Raw genomic sequence first — 26867 nt, 5'->3', positions numbered from 1 at the left:
AGCCACTAAGAGCATTAATGTTTGTGTAAAGTTCTTGTATTTGATCACTTAGTGTACTGAACCTTCTCGTGTGATAGACAGCGTGAGGTGTAGCAAGTGAGGGGCCCCACACCTAGCACTACCACACAAGATACGAGTCAATGAACACCTCGAGTACTGGGCGTAATCAAAATGACCAAACTTTGTTGATTTCCATAAGCATCAAGTTTCCTACATGGTACTAAATCATCTTTAAGTTTGTTTACTGGTGCATGGAAATTACACTGACCCTCTGTCTATGTAATCAACTTAATAGCTACACTCCGAAACAGATTGTATCATTATTTCTTTTTTCTGAGAGCCGCGACTGAATTTGGCTCACCTCACCCGTGAAATTTGTTTCAAGTCAAGAGATCAAAGGTGGAGGTCCCAGAGCCCATCAATTAACTACGACTGAGAAACAATCCTGGATGCCACAAGTTAATATTTCCATGATAAGACAATGAATATTCCCAAAAGAAACGCTGGGTTTCTTACATTAGCTGACAGAAGAGCAAAATCTCGTATAGGTTTTGAGTTCGACCGCTACAGCATTAAACTGCTTGCTCTCTGGTCCAGTCAGAACGTAATGTCACCTTAAACTATGAATTCCTGCCGCCTTATAGCTCTATGCTGTGTATCAACCATATAGTGCATAAACTTTCATCCCACCTTGACGTTAAAACTTGACGGTGACCAAGCGTGGAAGGTTCATGTTGAGATGAGGAAGTAGTGATGTGTGTGTGTGCCAATCACAAGGCTGTATCAGGTAAGCCGCCACTGACATAGTATACACCAAGAAAACAGATAAGATCAGTAAATTATAACCGGCTGGAGGCACTGTGATCTCTGCCTTCCATTAGTTGGCAATATTCACCCTCGTCCTCCTTTATTCGCTTGAAAGAAAATCAATAGTTATTTATTTTCCTAAAACTATGACTGGAGCCTTTTATCAGAAGCAGCAGTGAAACGAATATAAATGAATACTTCTGTGAATAAATCTTTAGTGTGTTGTTACTTTTCACTGTTAAGGCGTTTCTCAGTTTTCCTCTTGCGAAATATATTGTTATCCTAATACTCAGCGCCAACCTCCCTAGTCAAAATGTACTGTACATTTGTGTCTGTACTGGAAGTGGCGACCAAGATTTCCTGTTACCGGTATATCCGTCAATACACGAAAAGAACTTCAACTCCCCGAACTGTTAAACGTAATATTAATTTATATTGACAGAAAATGAGTTAAAAGAAAAGCTGCCCAGTAAAAACTTAATGGAATAAAAGAAAAATACGCATCTCCTCACACACACACGCGCGCGCGTCCATCAGCCAGGTAACGAGAACACCACTAACGATCATGACCGTGTGATATTAATTCATCTTCCTCATTACAGGTTTCACACTTACTCAGCACATTGTACGCAGTCATCTGGGAGTACAATGAAGGATTACTCAGCATATGCATCGCTTGCCACTTTCTTTCCCATCCCGTTCCTCTCCAATAATCCAGTCAGCTGATGAGTTTCTCCGGCTCGTGTTTACGTCCTGGAAACTCTAAGCGCTCTTGCCATACGAGGAGTTTGTATATAAATCATTTTGATACTTTCACAAGGTTTAATAATGTCTAAAATATCTGAGTCTATATCACGTGTTCCTTAGGGATGAAAGTTTGATGAGTTAGTAGGTTTCAAATTATTAATCACATTAACAGTGCTGAATACATCGTGTGTTATTCGTGTGGAACAGTGAAAGTATCCTGTCACTGCCCGAATCACATATGGGAAAACATTTACACGGTTGGTGTTTACGGATTAGTGTGACACCTGCCACCACTTTACTTTTTTCGCCGTCTTACTTTCACTGGAAAAAAAATTACTGCTACGTATATTTAACACTAAGGCTTTATAATTATTAAATAAATACACATTATGAACGATAACATTTCCAAAAGTAGATACGGTTTTGTTTCTAATTGTAAATTAAAGTTATTTTCTGGATATATCAACTAAATCCAGCGAGGTCTTACACACACACATACACAATGGCAGCATCTACAGTTTCTACACACATGACCCGCGCCGTGAGCCACATACAACCTACTCCACCATCTATACAATTCTCAAAAAGACCAAAGAATTTCTAACAATAGCCTTTTGTTCAATGTATCAAAAAGCCTAACAAAAGCCCCGTTAGAATAATAAGATTCCTTCGGGATATTTGGATCCTTTGGTGACTTAAAGAGGAGGAAGACAATAGCAGTACGAGAGGCGACATTGCTTACATTCCGACCTGTCGCCCATCCTCAAGTAAGGTGTTGGTTCACTTTCCCCCGCCCGGGCACCTGACAACATTCCTCGCTGACCCACACTTATAACATGGTATCTCACTTTTGCTTCTGGTTTTGTCCTGAGCAGTAAACGTCACAGCCTAGTGTTGGTGCCAAAACAGATCATAAAATCATTATATGACTGAGGCTTTACGTTCCTATCTTACCGACAATGTGAAATAGGCTTCCCAGGTTCTCAATGTTACCAACCTCTCTCCCTCGCCAAACTACGTCAGGATATCCTTTCATTCAGAGGATCGTGTGTATGTGAGGCTGACTATTTTGCTTAATGTACAGTATACTTGTATGCTACATTGAAATTTCTGAGCATGTAAAATGTTCAGTTGGTTGTATACACGTGAATGTTCTTGCTGTTTTTCTAATTTTATGCATGCATGACCGACAGACCATTTGTTACGTGTTGCCTCCATACTGGGTGGCTTGTGTGGCTCACGCGCCAGTGTGTGCAGCAAACAGCATGCACCTCCATCACGCTCACTCAACCTTCAACTTGGCCGAGTTGCAGTCCTGGTGAAACTATATTTCAGCGTTAATTGTGATGAATTGAAAACTATAATGAAATCGAAATTTCTCTGAATATTAAAAAAGGTTTGTGGCAATTCCAGGATTTACTTTCTACTCGCATAGGCTACATATATTGTTACAGAAGGTTGATACTAAACACACAATATCGTAACAGTTGATTCACTCTTAGCCATCCACGACGGCCAGGCCCCTTCACTCCAACACCCATTGTTGTGCACTTCTACTGGATCAGTGGGGTTTTTTTCAGATGATTCTCCAACCGGAATATTTACACACGTATATAGTGATTATATCTTACTGGCAATTACCGAACCCCCACACCTTGAATCCTGTACTTCCTTATATACTGCAGAAAACAGCGAACCATATCAGTGTAATAAAACCCCATTAGACAGATGTTTTATGATAACTATATTACATGTGTGTGTTTAGTACCTGACAGTATGTAGTGACCCAGCCATCACGAGACACATGTACCACCTGTCTCCACTGTTGGTGCGCTAACCACTGCTGGTACACTAGTTACAACACTACGTCAGCTGATCTCTGCTTAACCACACCTCAGCTGGGTGACCATATGCCACACCTACGCTGCCTGCACCGCCACTTTCACCAGCTCTCAACCTCATCACCCTGTATGTATGGCTGCCTCTTCACCACCATCCATTCTCTCACCACGCCTCTCTATGGCTCACTTCAACATGACTCACCATCACTAAGACACAATACACCCATGGTTTGCTGCACCCACCACCATCCGTGAAGATAAACCTTTTACACAGTTCAGACCCCCCAACCTCTCCACCACCCCCCCTTCCCCACCCAAAAAAAAAGAGACGACTCTCCATCATGATTTACTACGTCTCTCCCCACTCACTCTCCTCCACCCTTCAAGGCATTACCGGCCATCCACAGTAGACGTATAGAGGCTACTGTTCCTTGATGATCGCCTGCCTTTCTTTTCTTTTTTTGACTCTGGGTTTACCATTACCAGCACGTTACAGTACATACAACACGCCCCAGGGTGTCACATGGTTTACTCCTGTTGAATTATCATTATTATTTTATTCCTACTATTTATTATTATCGTTGCAATTAATGACTTTTTTTTTAGGTATTTTATTATTATTACTTTCTGATGTTAGTTCAGACGCAATAAGGGTCATTATATGAATTATTACACCGTGTTGCTTTCATGTGTTCTTGATGGTGGTGATTGTGCGGGTGTGGAGGGGTGGGTGGTGTGTGGATGGTGGTGGGTAGGAAAGTGTGGGTGGTGATGGGGAGAGGAGGGTGTGGGTGGAAGTGTGGGTGGAGGTAGAGGTGTGTGGGTAGAGGTTATGTGGGTGGGGGTATGTGGGTAACAATCCCTTGCCTCTCACTTTCAACTGAGTGGCCGCATTCCCGCCTTCGTTTCTCTATCCTCAACTCTCTAACCCTCTCCCTTTCTAACACTTCCTCTCGCTTTCAAACCCTCTCCCCCCTCCCTTTACCCTCACTGCTTCCCTTTCCCTCTCTAGTGCCTCTCCTCCCTCCCTTCAGTCTCTTCCTCCCCCTCTATCCTCACCTACCTCCCTCCCTATCCTCACCCTACCTCCCTCCCCTCCCTTTCTATCCTCACCCTACCTCCCTCCCCTCCCTTTCTATCCTCACCCTACCTCCCTCTTTCTATCTCACCCTACCTCCTCATTATCTCCCACCCCCCGGGCTCTTCCCACTAAACAGCCACAACCACTACTAACCACCCCGGCCGGTCGTTGCAAACATTGCCTTCCATTACTTCACCACAACAATACGTTTCCGTACTTGACTAGGAGAGGGGAGGGTCGTTATATCCAGAGTACTGTTTATTTAAGCACGTAAGGGGGTTAATATTAGTCATACGGACAGTGAGAGAGAAAGGAACAGGAGGTACTAGGATTGATGGTGGTTGATGGCTTTAGTGGCGAAGGCTAATTAGCAAGGAAGGAGGGAGAATAGAGGAGGTGGAAGACGGAGAGGTGGGAAGGAGAATGGGGGAGGTGGAAGGAGGGAGAATGGGGAGGTGGAAAGTGGGCGAATGAAGAGGGTGGAGGGAGGTAGAAACGGAGGAAGAGGTGGAAAGGGGGTGAGAGAGGAGGAGACAATGAAACAACTTGACGAGGCAACATGATGTATGGAGCCTGTGATGACCTTCCTGGTGGCACTGTATGGAGGGGTGGGGTGACAAGGTAAAGTGGCACTGTATGGGAAGTGACAATAGGTGTGTGTGTGTGTGTGTGTGTGTGTGTGTGTGTGTGTGTGTCGTCAATGACTTGCTTTTGTTCTGTTTATATCGGTCTGTATTTGAAGTTCGCGTGCTGCAGGCAACTCCGTATTCAATGTGCAAATTTGTGACTTTCTTTCATACACCCGACACAATGGAAGTCAATGTACCGTGGCTTTTATTTACAGGATGCAAGACAAAGCAATAACTGGCGGATTGAGCAAGAAAATTCTTCACAAGAGACAAAGATAATTCAATTAACAAAATAAATAAATAAAGGATTACGGTGGTTGTAACTTTTACCAATATGTTTTTTCTTCATCGTCACTAAGAAATCGCGAGTTTGTGTGTGTGTTATGGGCCACACACACACACACACACACACACATTCATTCATCTGGCACTACTAAAAGAACTTTATATTGAGGTGATTTTTCCCTTGCGTTTCTTCTCGTGAGCAGTGTTATTGTATCCAGCCTTTACATTCGTTGCTTTATCTGTATTTATTCATTCGTTCCTCCTCGTTTCATCTTTATTTATCTTGTTCTTATCTCACTTCCATGTTGTAGGAGGAGAATTAAGAGAAATAAAGCCTCAATTCCCCTTCTCGCTTCAGACACTCCCAAAGGTTAGATGTTGGCTTCTCGAATTCGACTCAGCATCTCTGTTTTTAACTTCTCACGTGTGTCTCAGTCAATGTCTCACGTGTGTCTCAACCTAATGTCCTATGTGTCTCTCCCAACCCAATATCTAACGTCTCTCTCAACCCAATGTCTCGCATGTGTCTCATCCTCAGTCGCATGTGTCTCATCCTAAGTCACATGTCTCTCTATTAACCCAATGTCTCACGTGTCTCTCAACCAAGTCCTTCCATCTTTACTTCTGCCTACCTCTCGATCATCTCCCTCAGATCAGCTCCTTCCCTGTTGGTTTCATCGTCCTCCCTCCCTCCCTCCCTCCCTCCCCCTCCCTCCCTCCCTCCCTCCCTTCGTCGCGCCACATTAACAAAACAGCTCAAGTCTTGCCTCTCATCTTACTACTCATGCATGTCATTCCTGCTGTGTTCTCAATGTTCCGCCTCTGCACTACCACCAATTGTTCCTTCCATCATTCACAATACTGACCCATTAAACAGCTGTATTACTTGTACAGCACCATGGCTAAAACACATTAACCATATCAACATTTCTCGATGATTTCTCGCATTAACCCAAACGTGATACAACTTTTCCAGCCGTTAACCACTCAAAGAAAAGTATAATCGTTATGATTCCCGCCAAAATATAAGAGACATAAAACAAAATTATAAATATATACATTAACATAACAGCTGACGAGACAAATTACCGAATGAAAAAAAAATTCGTACATTGGAATAAAAATAATTCAATGATCTGGTGATAATTTGTTGGCAAAATACATTAGAGCAAACGTATAATCTTGGGGGTGAATAAAATTTAATACAATGAGCCTTTTGTGTTGTGGACGACAGACACTCACTCATTGCTGCCTTGTGGTGAGTTCACAATACAAGGCTGTTGGAGAGAGAGAGAGAGAGAGAGAGAGAGAGAGAGACAGGTATGTCTCGTTGCTTGAGTGTAAAAGGCGGTTGAGAAAGTACTGTACAAGTGATGCTACTGAATATTTGGAGTTACAGTGGCGTAGGATTATATTGTGGGGTTACAGTGGCGTAGGATTATATTGTGGAGTTACAGTGGCGTAGGATTATTTTGTGGGGTTACAGTGGCGTAGGATTATATTGTGGGGTTACAGTGGCGTAGGATTATATTGTGGAGTTACAGTGGCGTAGGATTATATTGTGGAGTTACAGTGGCGTAGGATTATATTGTGGAGTTACAGTGGCGTAGGATTATATTGTACAGGCGGTAGTTACAGTAGGGGTTACAGGATATATATTGTGGGGTTGATAGGATTATATTGCAGAGTTACAGTGGCGTAGGATTATATTGTGGAGTTACAGTGGCGTAGGATTATATTGTGGAGTTACAGTGGCGTAGGATTATATTGTGGAGTTACAGTGGCGTAGGATTATAATGTGGGGTTACAGAGGTGTTTCAATACTTTAGTCAGTTAAGTTACACCGTGAATGGAGACTCGATAACGCACCTTGGCAACGAGGAAATATAACAAAACACACCTTAACATTAACTTGTATCCAACAAGACACCTTCACCTATCACAGAAGGTCTATGTATGACGCACCAAAACTATCACTACCATTACCGTGTAGTTGTTTTAGGGAGAAAGATATGATCATTCCTACTTATCATGCCCGGTAGTCACACAACCAGCTGATTTGGCTTGAGGGTTGTTGTGGAAATCCCCCCCCCCTCCCCCGTCCCCTCCCCACCCCTCTCCTCCCCACTCCATCCCACCTCACCCCATCCCTATACCTCCCTTCCTCCCTCCCTCCCTCTCTCTTTCGACGTGTTGCTTCCGTAACCGAGTGTTGTTTGGTTACGTCCTAAGTTCTTTCAAAATTCTGTACCTGAGGGTTACAACACCTAAGAATTCCCGCAGGTTTATGAATAATATCCTCATGACAGTCAGTAAAAGTGTTGGCGTGTAGCGTAATAACGAGCGCGCCATCTGATGGGACGATTTACACCTGTCAAACTGCATATACAATTATCTTTGAATAATAGTATAGTTATGAACACGCATCATCACCAGTGTTTTTCTTCAGTTAAAAATATGTGATGCAAGAAGTTTATTTTAACACTGATTTTTTTTCCCTAAATTTATACCACTGCGTCAATTTTGAGAGAGAGAGAGAGAGAGAGAGAGAGAGGGAGGGGGGTGTGAACATAACCCTACCAAAAAAGTCAAAAGTAATATTCCTCGACCACATCCACACCTCCATCTGCTGCTGATAACCAAGAGACGAAGACACCCAAACATATTAATAGAAACAGATTAATAATTCATCACATATAAGAGGAAAATACTGTATAGTTTCTGATTGTACCTGTGTTTACCTGTCTACAACAAGAGAGACACGCAACATGATGAACTATAGGAGTTATTTAGTTTACTTTATTTCTGTGCTTCATCATCTACAGTGCTAAAGAATGGGTCATGTGTTAGACGGTACAATGGACAGTAACTCCCATAAACTGACTGTATGTAAGAGAGAGAAAAGAGAGAGAGAAAAGAGAGAAAGAGAGAGAGAGAGAGAGAGAGAGAGAGAGAGAGAGAGAGAGAGAGAGAGAGAGAGAAGAGAGGAGAAGAGAGAAGAAGAGAGAAGAGAGAGAAGAGAGAGAAGAAAGAGGAGAGAGAAGAGAGAGGAGAGAAAAGAGAGAGAAAAGAGAAAAGGGAGGGAGGGAGGGAGGGAGGGAGGGAGAGGAGAGGAGAAAAAACGGAGAGAAGCGAAAAGATTGAAGAAAAGAGAGAAAAAGAGAGATACGTTAACCCTTTTCAAGAACGCACAAAGGATATAAACACACACACACCCTCAAAAAATATTAACATACACCAGGAAGAAAGAAAGCAAATTATGACACCATTCACCAGCAGTCATTATGAGGGAGTTAATTGTCACGTCGTACAATGGTGGAGAATTATTACACCAGGTGGCCTTTGGGTCGTCGCCGTCGTTATTGTACCAGCTGGGTTTGTTTTATTTTTGTTACTGTTGTAGTTGTCGTTATTGTATCAGTTGTCTTTGTATTTGTTACTTTTGTTATTGTACCAGTTGTTTTTGTTTTGCGTTTGTTACTGTTGTAGTTATTGTACCAGCTGGGTTTTATTTTTCATATTTGTTATTGTTTTTGTTAGGTTTTGGTATCCCTCCTCATTCTTATCTTAATAATACCCTTTAATTCCCCCATTAACCAAAGTATAGACTCGAGAACGAAACACCACCACCCACCATGTCATCACGAGCCCCTAAAGGTCACAAAGGTTATCATTTTCTTCCCGTAGGTCGCCAGGGTCACTCACTACCATGAGATCTGTGCCCCAATACACGCTCGTTTCCCTCCCTCCAGCTGCTCAGATCCTGCCTAGCTTTCACTAACACAACCTTTTTTTTTATTCACTCGAGTTCCACAGGTCGCTTTCTTTGTTGACGAGGGAGGTGCCGAGGTAACTTTCACGCGTTTTTCTTAATTGCTGGCTAGAATGCACACGGGAACAAAAACTTAATCAAACGGGGATATAAAAATAAATAAATAAAATGTAATCTAATAGGTGAAGGTTTGAACGCACCCGAGACAATACAAAATGCGAAGAGAAAAATACTCGAGGTGAAGGCTTGAACGCACCACAGATAAACAAAAAACTGATTGACAGAAAAAATTTGAAGTGACAGAAGACGAGCAACAATATCACGTAAATGAAACATATACATGAACGAACTTTTAATTTTCACTTTAATAAACGTATAAACTTCTTGTGTACTACTATTGCAACTTCCAAATTATATATGTTAAAATAGACAAGTTATCTCTCAGTGTCTTGATTAAAATTTATAGTTGTTTAGATAAGACATATGTGGTATGCTGAGACACGGAGTCAGCCAGGTAGGGTAGAGTGATGACATGAAGGGGGGGGGTACTAATCGGCCACAGGTATTATATGTAGTGAGCTTTCCAAAAAATGGGCCTTGAAATAAACTCAGCTGGTGATCAAAATTTGAGTAAAGAATTTTATTAACTCGCTAAACATTACAAGTATTTAATCGATAAGTAATCAATAGTTAGTATTGTAGTGAAAGAATTTGGTAGGTGGCAACTGAGGAGTGTACCTTTATGTTTTAATGGAAGTGTATGGCGTCACTTTGCCATTAGCCCTGCAACAGTGACCCATGGACGGCTGCCTCGGTCATGATAACGCTTCTCCGTTTGTTAATTCATCCTTATGTACGAATGGTGAGATGCTGTGAGTGTGTCGAGGAACTTGTGATTTAGAGTGCGTCCAGTCCTGTAGCCGGATTCTTAACGAGTCATAACTTATATTTTTTTCCCCTTGGAGTGAAAAGATTGTCTGTTGCAATAGCCTCAGTGCAATTTCAACGTCATTCTAGTTACAAACTTATACTGTACCTTAAATATGTTAGAGGCACCGTCAAAACACCAGTTACGGGATATTGAACTTCTAAATCTCTAGATAATTTGGATCCTATTTATTACGAAGCGTTACCGCCACGTGACCAACTGGTTCTGGGGAAAGTTGGGCTTCATCCTGGAACGAGTTAGGACATGACTAGACGTTACCCTGTAGGGGGCAGGGAACTGGTGATTTGGTCAAGGAACAGGACTGGTCATGATCCTGGGGCAGTTCGGGATCGGTCTCGATAAAACTGGATCCAAATTCTTCCAGATGTAAACCAGTCCAGTCCAGCATCTTCATTCGTTTTAATGTTACAACCATGAACTCGTGCTACACCCAAGTACCTCCAGAGGTTCCTCTTTTTTTTCGGGAGTAGTGAAACTGCTCTCTCCCCTTCAAGGAACAATGACCCTCGGTGTCAAGATTCAGCAGTTTCATGTGTTAGCACTGGACATGGAAATGGAGTTGAAACGCATAAACAGACAATGAGAGGTAGGGTGTCAGTGCGGGGCCCCCAAGGCTGTGGTTCAGCCTCACCAGTTATCAATTTCCACAGTAGATTTTACAGTGTCACGTCCCAGTGGGTGTGACGGGGCAGCTACGTGGAGCATTGTTAGGCCCTCATGACAAGAGGCACTGGCCGGCACTGACTGGCACCATTGTTCACCTAGAGCGGTGGTAGCTGGCCCTCTGTGGCCACTACTCCTTATTATAAATAATCACATACAATGGTCCCTTTACAATTAAAACGGTTTTTTTGTTTCTCCAGTTTACTCAACATCTTTCAACAAGTAGATAGGAAATGCTAGTCTACAGAACATTTCAATCCTTGGAGGTTGTTAGTTTATCCTCTTAAGGATTGTAGCTCAAATTTCTACCCTAAGAAGTGCGGGGATTGAGTGGACACAGAGTTCCTTTCTTGTCCTAATGACCAGTGGCTCCCGCCCGGACACTACGAGTTCAGCCAGCTGTGAATGGGTATCAAATTTTATAGCCATTGAAAGTGAAGGCGGTTGAGTGCAGTGCTGGCCACGCCGTCGCCTTGTGTACCGAAAAAAGCTTAGTGTACAGTGTGCTGTATCGGCACTGCTCCTAACGGGGCCCACAGTCCCTATCGGCCTTAAAGTTAAACCTCGCTCTCAAAGGGTAAGACATGTCATAACTGTGGTAGGTGGAGGAAGCCATCACAAACTGTTGGGTCATTATAAGTAAAATAAATCACAGTAAAGTAATACATCAACCTTACGTTGACTTGTGAGTTTAGACACTAAATATCCCCGGCACTGGTGAACAACACCTTATAACTCCTGGTGTGATTTATTACAGATGTGAACAACCACAACTACAGGAAAAGTTGCACCCCGACGACGGCCTGTGGCCTTGACCTCTCCTCTGCTGTGATCTTGCACTTTTCAACTCCAAAAAGTATATAATGAACAAGGGGTCTCCAAAGTTAGTTTTGCAAATGTGTGTGTGTGTGTGTGTGTGTGTGTGTGTGTGTGTGCGCGCGCGCGCTCGTCCTCAAGGTGCCCAACAACCACCACACCTCATACACCATCATTCAGCCTTACACGTGTTTAAAAATGATAACGCGCAACTCCATTGATTTTTTTTATTATTAACACTTCTTACATCAATTGTTTATGAGGTAACCTGTGTACTAGAGGGCTGAGGTGCGAAACAATGTACGTCTGGTGCAACAAAAACATCATCACAAAGAAGAGGCAAAGTGAGAAATGATAAAGACTGATTAATTAGTAATTTACTGCGAAGAAAAACAGACCAAAACGATATCAACTGAAACACCGAAGTAAAAATAACACAACACGACTACCACTTCAATAAAAACAATATTAACCTTTTGATACCCAACTGTACTGCATGAGTCTCGGTGTGTCTCTTGTGAATTTGAGAAGAAAAGTTACCTTCCTCACATCACCCATTAACCACGACCTCTAGTAGTGTGTGACCCAGCACGTGTGAGCGCGTGCGTGTAGACGAGACCCTCCCAAGTGGTGACCTCAACCATACGTCTCCCCCACCACACGACGAAGGAGGATGTTGACACCCCCCCCCCCCCAACCTACCCACCACACGGCAGGATAACTTTCCAACGTATTTAGACTCGTGAGGTGGAGGGTCGCACAGTCCCCCCCCATGTTGGTGTGCCTCCAGCCCCGTTTTCTCTCTATAACTCACTACACTCCTCCTTGGTGCGGCTTCCTGCCCTCACACAACAAAAACAGTGCACCGTTTTCTCTGGGTTTCTGTGTACCATTGCTGCTCCCTCTCAAACCAGTGTTCATTCTTAACCCTCTTATTATGTAATCTTTCTCTTATTATTTAATGTAAACATTTCCCATATACTGTATACATACAAACTTACGCGCTTTAGTATCGCCACTCTCTGTGCTACCATTTATTTATTCGCCCAATGACCTCCCGAGTCCTGACATTCCCAAAGCAGCGCAGTTATACACGTATTGCCATATGTTTTCAAGAGCCCTCGTCCTTGAATAGCGGGTTGAGAGGTTAGGTTAGCGGTGAAAATAACCCGGACACTCAAGGCTCCTGCGTTGAACTTGCACTTTAACTGGAGATAGGAGACGCATTTAAACTTACTCAGTCGTATAAGCTGAGGTACACACAAGGGTTCAAATTAGACTGAGACCATTGTAATTAGATGTGTAGTCTCATTACCGGTCACGCTACGATTGTCTGAGAATCTTGTTCCAGGTAGAAGAGGCCAGAGTGACCATGTGCATCCACGACACTACCACAGTATAGGTCTCAGTGGTGACTTATCAACTGCCTGTATCACTTGTGTTATCTGTATACCCCCCTCCACACGCCTGGCTCCGAACTACCATAAACTCGCAGGTAATTTTTTCCCCTCAACGGTACTCGCCTTCCACCTTAAGAGTCGCAGGTTCACGCCCGGTGCCTCTACAGTCCAGCCAACTGTGAATGGGTAACTAAATTTACAGCTGGGGAAGTGAAGGCGGTTGAGTACAGTGCCAACCACACCATCATCTTGTGTACCGAAGAAAGGCAATACACACTGAATTTACGACAGAAAACGAATCTAATTAGGCTTAGGTTTAGATATAGGTTCGACGTTATTTTAGTAAGTGAGTCAGATAAATCAAATTCTACACCAACCAGGAAAATAATCTCGTACGCATGACAATCCCACTTATGACTAAATAATCCTCGGCTGCCGGAAACAAAGTGATAGTGCCTGCACTCAACACCAGGGGAGACCCAGCCGAGTGTGGGTGTTCTATTCAGGTCACCACATCCTCTTCAACATCCTGAGTGGGTCCATGCGGTAATTAAACCACAGTCCTCTATTATTCAAGGGGTCAAACTATCGTCCTAAAAGGATATATATATATATATATATATATATATATATATATATATATATATATATATATATATATATATATATATATATATATATATATATATTATAATAATATATTATATATATATATATATATATATATATATATATATATATATATTATATATATATATATATTATATATATATATATTATATATATATATATTATATATATATTATATATATATATTATATATATATTATATATATATATATATATATATATATATATATATATATATATATATATATATATATATATATATATATTAAAACTTAGCGCTAAATTTTTTTGGAGATTTTTGTAGTGTCACCCACCTCACCCAGAGCCGAGGCTCTGACCTCACCTGCATCAGTGACTCCCCTCCCCCCATCCACACTTCCTACCATTCTTAGGCAACCTTCCATACAATACCGCCTCCTCCTCTCTTAGTTCACAATGACGTCGCTTGTATCTGTCGCTCTTTCTCATACAACACAATCACCATTCACTAGGGGCATTCTCTCACACATACACAATTACCACGCTCTCTATCTCGCTCTCTCTCTATCTCTCCGCAATTTTCTCTTATCAATTCATGGAGAGACTTGTCATGCACTCTTATGGTAACGTGTTATAACTTGTGTGATTGCCCGTATGTCTGCTCACTTCTTTTGTTAGCTTTCGTTTTCTCTCTCTCTCTCTCTCTCTCTCTCAAACAAAAATAACAATCAGGAATAAAAATTTCCTTTGCGTCTAACAAATCAATTGCTACCAGGTGTATAATAATTTAAAGTAGCCATAAAATATTAATAAACTTCATTTTACATTAGACGTTTTAGCTGTGTTATCACTATAGATATTGGTAATTAAAAAGTATAACTAATCCCTATTTATCATCTGGGTTAATACGCATGAGAGGCTTGATGAAGGAGGAAGAAGAAGAACAGGGAAGGAGAAAGGAATCGTGAAGAAAGTCGCAAGAGTGAATGACAGTGTGTGTGTGAGGGGGGAAGGGGGAGTGTTGGGAGCTATGAACAAAGCATTTACCTGGAACAAGAGATATCTACCGTCGTGAAAGTTGTGATGTGGCGCCGCCCTATACAACAGCTGACAGAAGCCGCAGATAGCACTTGTGTGTACAATAAGGGAGAGAGAGACGGAAACTCATACCACCCCTCATGGCAGCTGGGACAATATTCATGCCTGTATGTGTGTGTAGATGCTCGTTTCTCTTCGACATGTACGCACGAGCATGATAAAAGACATATAAAGCTACATACGCGGAAGTCTCACGAGCGTAATTCATGTGCACGTATGGGCGTATACGCGACCGTGTGTAGAACGAGACACACACACACACACACACACACACTCGGGCGTCGACACATGGTGAATGAGCCACTTTCACCCTCACTGGCGCGGCACCACCTCACCACGGGACTCCAGGAGGTGGAGTTAGGGTAATGCCACTGTTCAGGGACATTTCGGGACAGCTTAAATTATGTATCTTTAAGTTTGTTCGTGTCTTAGCTTAATTAAGGCATGAAATTAAGCTTGGATATAATTTGTGACTCAGCTTAAACGCGTCTAGTCACTTAGCTTTGACTGACTAGCGGTTAAATCTATCTTGTGACTCAGCTTAAACCAGGATCTAAACCAAGCTAGAGTCTGCAATGGGGCGAAATTTTCCTCTTCATTAATATCATCACCACAAACGAAGACTTAACAACAAATATACAAAGAAAATCTTAAAATAAATCGACTAAACGAGCGAAATTCAGGTTAAATCGGTCCAAAAGCCGAAAAGAACCACTGTGAGAACTGTATAACCATGAGAGGGAGGGGATGACACCGTTCTGACTTTCATTCCCATAATCCTATTGACATCTATTTCCACATAAAGTCCCAATGACGTGAAATTCAGAAGTTCAATAGCTTAAAAGGTCGTGACGCTGAAGGTGACACGTGTTTTGCCCAGCTGAATCATAACGTAACAACAAACATTAATCGTAACCTAGCAACGGTAACATCAGTCGTAGCGTAGGAACACTTATTTGAATCGTAACTTTACACGACGAATTGAAAACAAAAATGGCAGGAAGACTTAGGTACCCCAGTTCATTTCACCTTAGGAGTAACATTCTTAACGACAACCTACCCCCCCCCCCCTCCCCAGGTAGCGTTAGTGTTTAACTATCAGGTGAAGTTGGGGTGTATAGTCCTCACGTGATGAAACTAATATACTTTTTTTAGGAGGGGGTTAGTTACTTTTTGTACATACATTGCATCTACTATGTGAACACAATAAAATACGCGAGAAGTGACTGAAAATTCCGCCACAAATAGCAGTCGTTTCTGTTTTGATCGAGGATTTATCTGCTATCGTCCACCCCCCGCACCACCACCTCTGCCATCCTCTTCCCCTCCAAGGAAAACCGAGTCACACAGCGTTAGGAAATATGATCACAAAAAGCACTGTATCCTGGTGGACATCAAGACTTTCTCTTATTAACAAGTAGCCAAGAGGTAAAGTTATTGTTCTAGGTGACGCAGCGGATTCTGGTGGCTAGCCTACTCATACACCTCTTGCCTCACAGTACAGGACCAGGTAGGTATTCCAAGCTCTGTGGGCGACTGAGTTATTCACCAGTGTACGGCAGTCAAGTTAGCGAGCTAAAAGTGCAGGCTAATGTAAGGTAACACAAGCTAAGGAGACAAACTGAGTAAGCTAACTCAAGCTAAGAAAACAAACTAGGAATAGCTATGCAAGATAACTCAAACCAAGGACATAAACTATATACTAGGAAGTGATGTCAGAAGAGACCGAACTTAGCCTGTGCGTGTATGTGTATGGACGTTCTAATAAAACTGACTGATATAAACGCCAAAACGACGAGAGTAGCGTACAGGTGACAACAGCGTATACACTGATGAACTCATGACAGGAAGCCACTCTAACATATCATTTAATCTTAACAAGGCCCTGCTGTTATCTCGAGGCACCAACAATCATAACATAAATAACCACATTAAAAAAAAAACTAAGAGCGGAAGAAAATCACAGCGAAAGCGACAATCACACAGACAAATTAACAAAAAAAAACAGCGTCAGTATCAATAATCACAGTGCCAGGTACAAAGACTCCATTAACTATAATCACAGCGGCATGAATTGCGTGGGGGTGATGATGTAGAATGAATGTGGTCGAGGGGGGTAAAGATGGTGTGGGGGAGGGTGGGGCGTAGGTGTGGATGCAAAGAAAGGTGTGGGTGCAGGGGGGGGGTGTGTGGTGCCGTCGGCGTTGTGCAGTGATGGAAATAAGTGAATGACAAGATGAGGAAGCGTTGCCGTCACGAGTTAGGTGGGGTAGGGGGGTGGGAAGGCACGTGCGGTGAGGGGGGAGGGGGGACGTGAGGTGAGGGAGATGTGCAGTGAAGGGGTACATGCAGAGTGGAGGAGGAGGCGTGGAGAGGAGGCACGTGCGGTGAGGGGAGACACGTTGGAGGGGAGGTAGTTTTCATTGTGGTGAGTGCAGTTGGTAGACAGACGCAGGACGTCCAGCTGGTGCACACTCCATCACCAGCTGACGCGCATCGCAGGGGGTCTATACACTTACCTTCTTACTTTCCATCAATCGTCACTCCTTTCTCCTCCTCCATCTCCTTTACAATCTTAGAATGTATTCATCGAATCGTTTTTTTAACATGAAATATGATCAGTATAAACGACGGGTTCTCGATAAATCTCGTGAATTAAGTTCGACAATCTTAAGAGTGTTACCGAATGTTCCTACATCTTGATGAATCGTGTGCAGTGGTTTTAACTGTAGGGACGTCTTGAAAGCAACATTCTCGTCTCGTAAGGCATCGTTTGTAAAATTTCGACCTAATAAAGTCGTGTTATATGTCGGGATGCCTGTTTGTGTGGCAAAGAACTGTAAAATATTGTGTCATGTAGTCAAAGTGTAAAGTCCTACTGGCGCATATATACCATTCTGTTTGGTGATGTATTGCACTTTCTTCACAGATCGTCACGTTGGTGTGTTCCTCTGTGTTTACTTGTGTGTCTTGAAAAGGTGTTTCCTCATGTACGTGAAACTGTAAGCTGCATGTACTGTATGTGTTGGTGTACACGTGTGAGACTGCCTAATCGTCTTTCTGCCTGTCTGTCTGGTAGCTGCATCTTGTAGACAGGATTAGCCAATAAGCATTAATATAGATTTTACTTAATCAGGGTCATCCTAAGTTGGCTGGGTTAATATTACTTGCAGTATAATAAAGTTTAACAGCACGATGTACGTAGTAGCTCATATCACTGAAGGAACTTATATGTAAATAAAAATTTGCATTTTAGTCGTTTCGCTTTTTCACTACAAACTGATGTGTGTGTGTGTGTGTGTGTGTGTGTGTGTGTGTGCGCGCGCGCTCCTCGAGAAAGTGGCGGGGTCTTCCCTGCCTGCAGCACCAACACTACGGACTTTCACTAACACACCACCTATACTGGGCCACTCTCAATTCCCCCCGTGTGTTGGGTGCTCTTTATCGACTCTCACGGCCAGTCATATAGGGAACAAGCTGGTGAGGGGAGGCAAGGGGGCTATAAATATCAGCTGCCTATGATAATTGTGACGTGTGGATGACGTGTTTGTTATTATGTGCATAAGAGCTTAACCCTATATATTATTGTACATACCCGCATCGTTCATCACAAAAATATAAACAACCTCCGATACCGATCCTTATGCCTAGTACTGGATTAATCAGACCAATAATCCACACGCAGCATCTTCCTGTGTTTACGGAGTTCAAAGTGTATATACTGGTAGTCCTGACCTGATTTTTTTTAATATGATGTAACGCAGCCAATGATTGAGTCTTGTTATTCAATGCATGACTGTATTACAATAAATAATAATAATAATCCTGGTACTTATACCCTTAAATGAACTGTGATATTTCTTTTTATAATTTGAAGAGAAAAATATCGAGCTATTATCGGTTTATTTAATTAATCATTTATTATTATTATTTTCATCAGTTATCACTACTTCTGCTAATACTACGATTATCTCTTTACCAGTTAACATTAATTACTATCGCTAAATAAGCTTTACTGTCATATTAAGGTGTAATATTAATTAAAGAAATCCATTCTCACAATTATCTTATCAAGCTTAATACGTAAGAGCGTATATACAAAAAAAAAATCATCACCGAATGCTGCTGCTCCTCCAAACCCGTAAAACCTTCAAGAAACCAAAGCAACAGATTCCCCCCCCCCCCTCTGCCTAGACGGACATCCACGTTTCCAAACTTCAAAATGTCTTAATTCTAATGAACCCAACTTTAAGGAGGCAACAGTTTACACAATAGAGGAACTTAAAGATGAAATTTTACACTAATACTCCTGTGGCATTAGTTTTTATTTTTTACAAGGAATAACACACATGCACACGCCCACACATACGTACGCAAACACACACGAGAGCGCATATGAACACAAACACACGCAAACACATACAACACACAGGCGAAGAAAAAGAGAGAAGACAAAAAACGCAACTATCTAAATACTCAAACGCCTGCCAATATATCTTCCTCGGCCCGTTTCCTCTAGAGCAGTGTGACAGCGACGCAGGTGTTACATTATTCACTGAACGGCCACGTCTTAAACTCACTCCCACACCCTGAACCCTTGACGCTGGAAATAACGTAGTCATGTAACAGTGATGAGCTTAACTTTATGTACAGTACTTTGTGATAGAGAGTAATTCTATGTGTCAGGACAATTTACTCGTCTGACCTACTTAATGATCATAAATGTATTAGCATAATTAGATCAAATTAACTAGTACTGTCAAATATGATTACGTTAAGTGTTCGAGGTGTTGGGGATATGTTAATGTGTTTTAGATCTCTCAAGGAATGGGTGACAAGGATTCCACTCTTGGGACAGCGAGCGACGACCTCAACGACTGAAGGCCGAACTACTAGCGAGAATAAACTTTCGTGACAACTTACTGTCATATCTATCACACTGTCACTGGACTGTACTTCCTGCACAGAAAGTTTGGTCTACTGGCTCGTTAGCAAGATCTCTAGAGGTGCACTGAATACTGTTTTTGTCTCTTCCGTCTTCCCGAGTGTAAGGACCACCTCAACCTCCAACACCTTACTGCACCACCTCAACCTCCAACACCTCGCTACAACTCCACGCCCACATCACGTCATTAAAGTCTTCATCGGTAGTTCTATCACCATGAAAGGTGAAAGTAAAGTACGTCCCATAGTAAGTTATTAATCAAGCCGTGAGAACTCTTCCCTCTGGGTGGCGTCCGAGTACATGTCTGAACACGTTTATTCATGTCCCCTACGAGGTAATAACACGTAACCTGTGACCTTGTTTTCTCGTGTAGTTTCAAGAAAGAAAAAGTATCAGATTAATTTGAAATAGTTTCTTCAGACTTTAACGTAAAAGGCTCCGATTTTGTAGGATATTTATGTTTACTTTATTCCTGTACAGGCAGTAGGTCCTCAGTTACTGCACAGTGTACTAGTGAAGCCACTCACAACCGTATCGCTTCTCCATGTATGCTGTATGTTTTGTATAAAGAAAAACAATGTAGTATTACTCCTCTGATAAACAACATCACACGACCACTTGGTCACACTTGCTATGAACACAACATCAGCTGAGGTCGCTCACACACGCTTACTAGTTTGCTTCATTACATTTGTTTAGTTTTCCAATTTTCAGAGAACCATCATTCACGACATTGATAACTATCAGATATATGGCAGTTTTTCCATCGTCCCTCATACCAGACATATGCTTGAGCACTTACCATCTGATGGCATGGCTGCGGCTAAAGCTGCAATGAGCAGCAGACAACACGTTACCCTGACCATCCCTGCGGTCTTTACTGCTCGACTGACACGTGCAACACTACCAACCCGCCTTATATATACTCCCACAGAGCTCGGGCTTTCTCCCACCGCGCGACAGATGGAGGCAGCGAATTTTAAAGCTTTGCTGTTATCGATTCTAAATCGTTTTGAAAGGAGACAATGTGTAGTGTTGTCATTGTTTATGAAGACACTGTTCATGAGTCGTGTATAAAACTATATTCAAGAAATGGTGCTGAACGAAACAGATTACATTCATGAACTTCTACTGGGGCGCGAAGTTGCCTTTTGTCGATATTTCCGTGATGGCTATTTTAGAGTAAATTTAGAATATGTAGATAAAATGTGCAAATACACGCCAGGCGTTTAGTAAAAAAAATAAAAATAACGTTGCCGACGGTATCGATGCAGGCCAAAATCAGGGTTGTAAGTTGTAACAAAAAGACAGGCTAGAGAGAGATAAGCCATTGACTGGTACGCGCTAGTCACCTGATCCTGTTATCATGAAATCAGAAACGCATTGAGCCTAGTGTCCAATAGTTACGCTGTCTAATATAACAGACAATCATGAAACACATCACACAACTTCCATTTCAGTGAGACTCCAGCACCAGTATCGCGGTGTACAAAGCCTCACGTACAGCACCATAGGACTCTTGACCTCAGTTGGGGAAAATCACAGCCGGAGGAAACACCCCCACCGTGGTAGTAGTATCTTACAGGGAACTATCAGATGCATATCATTACCCGCATCGCTGGAGAATCAATACAACATAAATTTTCAATCAAATACTTTCTGTGGACTCTTACCATCTTGCACGACTAAACTCACAGGTTGTGCATTTCGGGTTTTTATATTGTCTTGCAGTATAAACTATATTTCAATAATGTGAAATTATTATCGTACACTATAAAACACTAACACTATAATTAGGCATTCAATAAAGTATAATACGAAAAATCAATGTTACGATTTAAACAAACAAAATGGTATCTTGGATGCGATGATGGCACCAATTTGGCACCTTGATTAATGGAGGGGAGGAGCGTATAGAACTTGCTAGCTGGCCAGATCCGCGCTGTTCTGGCATCCCCGCTCTAGACATAGGTAAAAATTGTAACGTACTTTTAAACATTTTTGAAACATTAGTTTTTTAACATCTTCATACTATGTTTAATCAACTAATAATATTTATGGTTACATCTTTATACACTAAATCTAAACGGTTAAATGTTAGCAAAGTTACGAACCTGAGTCTTTCTAAATCTTTAATACCAGTTTAATTGGCGGTAACTTGATAGAAATTTAATCTACTGATACTGAAAATGTACAAATATATTAGTAGTAAGTTCACTGTCATGCCGCCGTGAATTAATTGAATAAAAAGAAAAATATAAAGAGTAAACAAAATAGTTTTTGCCATAGCATTTGGTTATTAATGTGTCTAAATTGCACTTATCCTTACTAAAAAACAATGCCCAGGATATCGGCCGGACAAGCAACCAACCGAGCCCCGGGACAAGCTACCGGTTGGTAGCCAGGCTGCTAGGTGTATTTTTTTTTTTTTTAAGTTTATTTGTGTATTTTATCTGTGTATATTACAGGTGATGATAATCTAGCAGAGTAGCTACTGAGGATCACCTTGAGCTTCAGATGACACCAGAATGGGGAGGTGGCGGGGCGGGGCACAATACTATACTGTACGGTACTTGTAAACTAATATGTCAGCAATGAGGACAGATCACGTCATGTGAGCTCACATCTATGTGTAGTAAACTTTGGTGATAATAAATGTGATTATTTTCCCCATTGGCTATATCCCGTACACGTCTTGTAGGTTGAGGCTTCAGCGACAATTGCGTGCAGACTACAGCTTTGGTACATCAGTAATGCTTAATGATAAACAGTGTATTACATGTTGAAGACTTGCACATTCTTACACAAGGCTTAACAGTTCACACCAGCAGTGCAACTCACGCAGGACCTACGGTTGACCTACAGTCCAGTCACAACAAGACGATCGCGCCTCCACGCGTTGGTGGAAAGAGCGTCAATTATGCGGTATGAACAAACAATGGTGGTGGAGTGGCGGGAGATTTTGGGCGAAGTTTTGATTTTGACTGTACGTACAGTAGACGGGGATAATGCCCACCAACTTTTACTACTTTGTTCGCTTTAAATCTTTGGCATCAGATGAAATTATCATCGTGAGAACCAAGGCCAAATACTGTATGTGTTCCCGAGAATGATCTTACGTGAATGGAAAATGTCAAATAAATTCTGTGAAGAACAACGAGTGGAGACAATCAAAGGAATTTCACTAAAATATCAAAAAGTTTCCAGTAAACAGTTTGTATCCCTTTTGCTGACAGGTGCATTCAGTTGTTCCTCTAGTAATACAACTAAGAACGTGTTTATTGTAGATTACCGTTACTTCCTGCTACCTCACTGTTTTCACCCGGGCCAGCTGACGTCCCTCCCTCGTTGCCAAGCGGGAAGTGACGCAGCACCCGACCCAAAGCCTGTGATGGGCACTTACGGGCATTATACCCCAGCACATGAGCTAGCACTCTTGAAAAGATTGTACGTAAATTTTAGTACCGCATTCCTACCATTAGAACCGCCCCTTACCATTAGTACCGGCTTCCTACCATGATGTACGGGTGGGCTTAGGTGGGAGTGAGGTTGGGTGAGGTGAGAGGGGGTGGAGATGGGGTTAGGTGAGAGTAGGGGTGAAGGTGGGGCTAGGTGGGGTGGGGGTTGAGGGGAAACAGCTATTATAGGCTCTGTGGTTAAAGCTTTCTATGAGGGAGAAACAGAACTTCTAAGTCTCGGCAATTTCTAATAAAAGAAAGTCACAAGCGATGTTGTTGCCTTAAGACCCGCGGCCTCCCTTACCACTCTCGTTACTACCACCACCCCTACCACCATTGTTACTACCACCCCTACCACCATCGTTACTACCACCCCTACCACCATCGCTACTACCACCCCTACCACCATCGCTACTACCACCCCTACCACCATCGCTACTACCACCCCTACCACCATCGTACACAGTGAGACATTTCTTACGCCTTACTTTCCTCCCTTTTTTCTACCTGTCTCGTTAATCGCTCTTGTTCTCAGCGCCACCCCCCCCCCCACGCCCCCTCATATACACACACACCTGCTTACGTTCCCACACACTAGCTTATGTATATTGTCACACAACTGCGCACGTACACTCACATACACCTGATTACATATACATACACACTTACTTATGCACACATACACATACCTGCTTATGTACACACACACACACACACACACACACACAAAATAGACTAATTCAAAATCATAAATTCAAGTTAAAAGAAGCTGATGAATTAAGCAAAGGCAACAATCTTAAACATTATTTTATGAAGGCTTCTACACACTCCTATTCGAAACTGTACATAACCTAATTGAGATACCACAGCAGACGCCATCTATGGGTAGAGAGGCAGTTCAGTGACACCATGCCAACAGTTCGAAGCTTCTGAATCTCACGCTGGTAAAGTAGTCGTGTTCATGACTATATTGATGGACGAAAGAGAAATCGCTCAAATTCCATACTCCTAGAATATATTTTAGTGTGTGTTCACATGAATATCCAATAAAAATAATATCGCACTTTCGCTCTGAATTTCTATATTCACTCAAAACTTTTACCCTGGTGAAAGTTCTTTAGTTATTGGTTTATTTATTTCCCTAAAGCTTCATTTTCGCCCATTTTCTTTTAACATGAATGACCCAAAATACAAAAGGTGTCTTATTTTACTTATTTAAACTCCAAATGTGTCCCTACTCCTCCCCCGTGATGAGGTGTGTGTGTTGAAGTTAAAGGCGTGGTCAGATGTGTTTTAAGACAGACTAAAGAACCATTACTGAACCAACATTAACGTTTATTTATAATTGTATGCAGTTTAACCTCCACTTAGTTGTTCTCGACTCCCAACTGTCATTTTATTCAAGCAAGATGACTACGTTAGTTATATCTACTGCGAAATCAGACGAGTAGGAAAAATAGTGGAAAATACGCCTAGAAAATGTAAAAAAGCTGCATAAACACACAATAGGAAACGTAGAGTGCTGGAAGGCGAGAGAGAAACCTTCCGTGTGTGTGTTGACAACAGCTGTATCACGGGAAAAGCAGTCGTGTCCGGGTTGTGTAATCCATCGTTTTATAATAATTATTACATTTATAGTATAATTAAGTTCATAATGAAACGTTATTTCGTTCCAGAAGAATAATGTTATGCGCAGAAATTCACAAACTAATTGAAAATATGCAATGTAACACGGTGACAGTTTTGGTGCTAAAACACCACAATTGTGAGGCACTTCATGTCAGGTTTAACGTTTTAACAATACTGTACGTTACTTTCACTTGACATGAAGTTACCATCGTGGAATTTATCCCTTGTAACTTTTTTTTTTCACCGCCTCCGTCAACAGATATGGCGATGTTTACTGTATATGAGTAGTGTGTTGAGGAGACGAGGCTCTTTAATGGCGAGAGTTGTTTGTTTACATTAGTGTTGACATCTTCGTGGGTTCCGTTGTTGTCTCGCTCTGACGCCCCCTTCCCCCACACAAACACACGCTCTCTCTTTCTCTCTTGTGTTTGAAGATACAGATACACTTACGTACATTCACATTTCCTGATACACTAAAATATTTCCAATCTAATATTTAGTTGTTCCCTCAAACACCCAGACACAAACACGACCACGCAGTCTTGAATAACTCGCATCTCAGGATTCTCACACACACACACACACACACACACACAACAATTCTCATTTACTACATACATATATAAATACATAAAAATAATCCCTCGCGCTACTCGGGGTTGCACATATTCCTCACGTCTCCACGAACCCGAATCCTCTGAATCACGAACCCGCGGCTGTACACGACACTTAGTAAGGGCTACTCCATATGGCTCCTCACCCGTGTTCAATTGATGCTGTAAATTATTATTTTTTTTTACATTCCAAAGCAACTAATAATAACCCTTGCATTAAATTACTTCCTCTTCGTAATGTTACGTGTGTGTGTGTGTGTGTGTGTGTGTGTGTGTGTGCGTGTGTGTGTCGTACATTTAGTCAACGTATTACAGTCATTCATTACTCCCCTCGTTATCTCTATTTCTAAACGAGTCAGTTCCCATGTCTTGTGCAAGTTTATTTATTTTTTTACAAATTTAAAACAAACAATAACTCCCTCCCGCCCACCCGGTAAGAAATATAACAAAATAACCCTTTCAGCAATCTTAAAACGTCACATGGCGGGGTTTAGGCAATTGCAATTGGCTTTTTATGGGATATTTACACAGGCCAGAAGACGAGTGCCGGACAGATGAGAAGGACGTGTAGTGGGTGTGAGAGAGGACGCTTGTTCCCAGAGGCGTCGCCGTCAGCCACCCCTCCATCACTCTTTACACGTCAGCCCTATTTCTGTGCTCCTCCACTATTACTGTTAGGATTGATTCCCATGATCATGTCGGGTATTAAATTCAGAATCTTCTCATCCTCATTCCAATCGAATCCCACCCGCGCGACTATTATCTTCCCAATCACCAGTACTCTTCCTCGACTCCCTCTTCCCAATCACCAGTCCTCCTCTTTGACTCCCTCTTCCCAATCACAAAGTACTTCTCCTTGACTCCCTCTTCCCAATCACCAATACTCTTCCTCGACTCCCTCTTCCCAATCACCAGTACTCTTCCTTGACTCCCTCTTCCCAATCACCAGTACTCTTCCTCGACTCCCTCTTCCCAATCACCAGTCCTCCTCTTTGACTCCCTCTTCCCAATCACAAAGTACTTCTCCTTGACTCCCTCTTCCCAATCACCCTCTTTGACTCCCTCTTCCCAATCGTCTCCTCTTTGACTCCTCTTCCCAATCTAAAGTGCTTCTCCTTGACTCCCTCTTCCAATCGACTCTTCCTCGACTCCTCTTCCCAATCACCAGTACTCTTCCTTGCTCCCTCTTCCCAATCACCAGTGACTCTTCCCAATCACCAGGACTCCCTCTTCCCAATCACCAGTACTCTTCCTTGACTCCCTCTTCCCAATCACCAGTACTCTTCCTTGACTCCCTCTTCCCAATCACCAGTACTCTTCCTTGACTCCCTCTTCCCAATCACCAGTACTCTTCCTTGACTCCCTCTTCCCAATCACCAGTACTCTTCCTTGACTCCCTCTTCCCAATCACCAGTACTCTTCCTTGACTCCCTCTTCCCAATCACCAGTGCTCTTCCTCGACTCCCTCTTCCCAATCACCAGTACATTGAAACATCTTAATCATTCATTCATTCAACACCTTTA

The 26867-nt window shown here is 42.2% G+C and overlaps 1 protein-coding gene across 3 annotated transcripts in view; it reads right to left on the bottom strand.

Annotated features, from left to right (window-relative positions):
• The window catches only part of LOC121865433 (tight junction protein ZO-1-like), a 52553-nt gene extending 32010 nt beyond the window's left edge, over nucleotides 1–20543 (bottom strand). For 2 of the 3 annotated variants that reach the window (XM_042364831.1, XM_042364832.1), the window contains exon 1: nucleotides 20445–20543. In XM_042364831.1, coding sequence (XP_042220765.1) covers nucleotides 20445–20508 — 64 coding nt within the window. In that variant the 5' untranslated portion in view covers nucleotides 20509–20543. The remainder of the gene's footprint in view (nucleotides 1–20444) is intronic. The other variant, XM_042364833.1, reaches the window with a different exon arrangement.
• Nucleotides 20544–26867: the final 6324 nt, after the last annotated feature.

This window comes from Homarus americanus, unplaced genomic scaffold (assembly GCF_018991925.1).
Source record: "Homarus americanus isolate GMGI-L3 unplaced genomic scaffold, GMGI_Hamer_2.0 scaffold25483, whole genome shotgun sequence".
Lineage (NCBI taxonomy): Eukaryota > Metazoa > Arthropoda > Malacostraca > Decapoda > Nephropidae > Homarus > Homarus americanus.
This window is presented reverse-complemented; position numbering and strand designations above follow the sequence as displayed.